General features: G+C 35.3%; 1 protein-coding gene across 1 annotated transcript; it reads right to left on the reverse strand.

The window, feature by feature from the left end:
* Nucleotides 1-69: 69 nt before the first annotated feature.
* On the reverse strand, nt 70-1,863 carry LOC110444117 (potassium channel subfamily T member 2-like; the record flags this gene model as incomplete). Its single annotated transcript, XM_021488529.1, has 4 exons — nt 1,763-1,863; nt 1,211-1,294; nt 483-611; nt 70-199 (listed from the first exon to the last, which is right to left on the reverse strand). Coding segments are annotated over exons 1-4 (433 nt in total), but the record flags the coding sequence as incomplete, so codon positions are not given.
* Between the last annotated feature and the right edge of the window lie 17 nt (nt 1,864-1,880).

A 1,880-nucleotide genomic window follows, 5' to 3' on the forward strand; every position in this document is an offset into this window, starting at 1 on the left:
CATGGGTATATTCACTGGATAACACAGTACATTACGTGATAAAAGCGTATCCCTGAATCAATCACTTACCGTATGCCTCCGTGTCCATACCGAGGCTGCTGAGCCTATTACACACATAGTCACGTGTGTCACATGTGTCACATGTGTTGCCGAACTGACCCACGTGATGGCCGTTCTGTCCTTGTTGCTGCTTTTTAACCTTCGAATCAATTTTTTGCATACTTTGTTTAAACTTTCATATTACTAGCATTCTCATGCAAGCGTGATAATACAATCACAGGAATTTAATTGTTCAGGATTTAAAAAATATTATAGTGTTTACATTATACAAATGCGATAATTAAACCAATGTACTATGTACTTCGTGCTGACTACATGTTTGACATGGAAGCTATCTGACTATGTATATCATACATGTACATTGCGAACTGTCACTTCGAAATGGCGATTTATGTAAGATTTTAAAAAATATGCTATTTTACCATAGAGCCAGTTACGGGTTTCTCCGTTCGATAGATAGCCAACGGGATTTCCCCTGTTGTGGACGCCAGCCCATAGTACAGTTCCCCAAACGTAGTGTAGGAAGAGAATGTCATGCCGTTCACTCGTATCTGTTGTAAAACACATGTTCTTGACTTCAAATTATTAAATAGTCAATCTTTACGTTCAAGTTGCAGCAGTAACATTTTCTGGTAAATTAAGTATCCTTCTGCTAAAGGGCTAGATAATTGTAGTTTAGGTTTCGTACATACAGTTACCCCCCTTTCATCTCACTTCGGATATAAATGTACAGCGATTTGGCCAACGTTCTAACGTTGGACAGGTACCTCAATATGATAATCGGAGGCGTTTTGAATCCTGTTCAGGCCTAATTGAATTTTACACACAAAATGCTGTTGTTGTTTCATTATTTTTAAATTTAAAGTTTAACAAGGTGTTGTTTAATTCAAAGAAATGATTTATCAAAGTCTCACTAATACTGAAAAAAGGTTTCGTCCACGCCAGTGTCTTCGGCGTGGGCAGGGATCCGTAAGGGATCATCTTATAAGTCTCAACTACATTTAGTGAGTTATCGTATTGACTTGTTTTTGACAAGCACACCATTTTGAGCAATATTACCACAGTACAAGTACTTCAAAAGATACATATAAACGATAATTAAATTAACATTTAAATAATAGCATTACATATACAAACATATGACACTTACGCTTGATAAATGGCCCGTGTTGTTTTCAGCGTCAATCCCAATCAGGAGACGAACAAATGTGATCAGGTAGCGTTTTACAAACGTCTATACAATAAAGAAAAGGTATGAATCAGGGGAGATTATCGTAGATACAAGAATTACTGTCGAATCATGATAACTCCTAATGTATTTGTGTTTAAATGGTGTTCTGTTCGAAATAGTTTTCCTTACATAATGATTTTATTAAAACACCATTTTTCATCATAAAAAACGAATAAAAAGGAATTAATTTAATAACCATATTTGTTTTAACTCTGTGATGACTAGATGTGATCTTTTAAATTTAATTAAAATATCGTTCATATTTATGTGAAGTCTTAATAAATGCGGTACTGATCTCCTAAAATGCTAATAATTAAGTCCATGTTTTTGTTCCTTTTTCTAGGTTCAATAAATAACCAATGGAAGAAAATATCAAAATATAGATTCTAGTCGTGTAATATGACGCGGATTCATCAAGAACAATATTCTATATAATTCATTTGATATATACTGCTATCGTGAATACGATACCTGGTACAGTAGACTGTCGAGCATAGATGTACTGAACACGTTACCGGCGGCAAAAGGCTGGCGGAAGAGGTGGGGTAACGTAGAACTCATGTTTGCTCGAAGTCTCTGTAATGTTAAA

This window comes from Mizuhopecten yessoensis, unplaced genomic scaffold (assembly GCF_002113885.1).
Source record: "Mizuhopecten yessoensis strain PY_sf001 unplaced genomic scaffold, ASM211388v2 hete_36024458, whole genome shotgun sequence".
Taxonomy (NCBI): domain Eukaryota; kingdom Metazoa; phylum Mollusca; class Bivalvia; order Pectinida; family Pectinidae; genus Mizuhopecten; species Mizuhopecten yessoensis.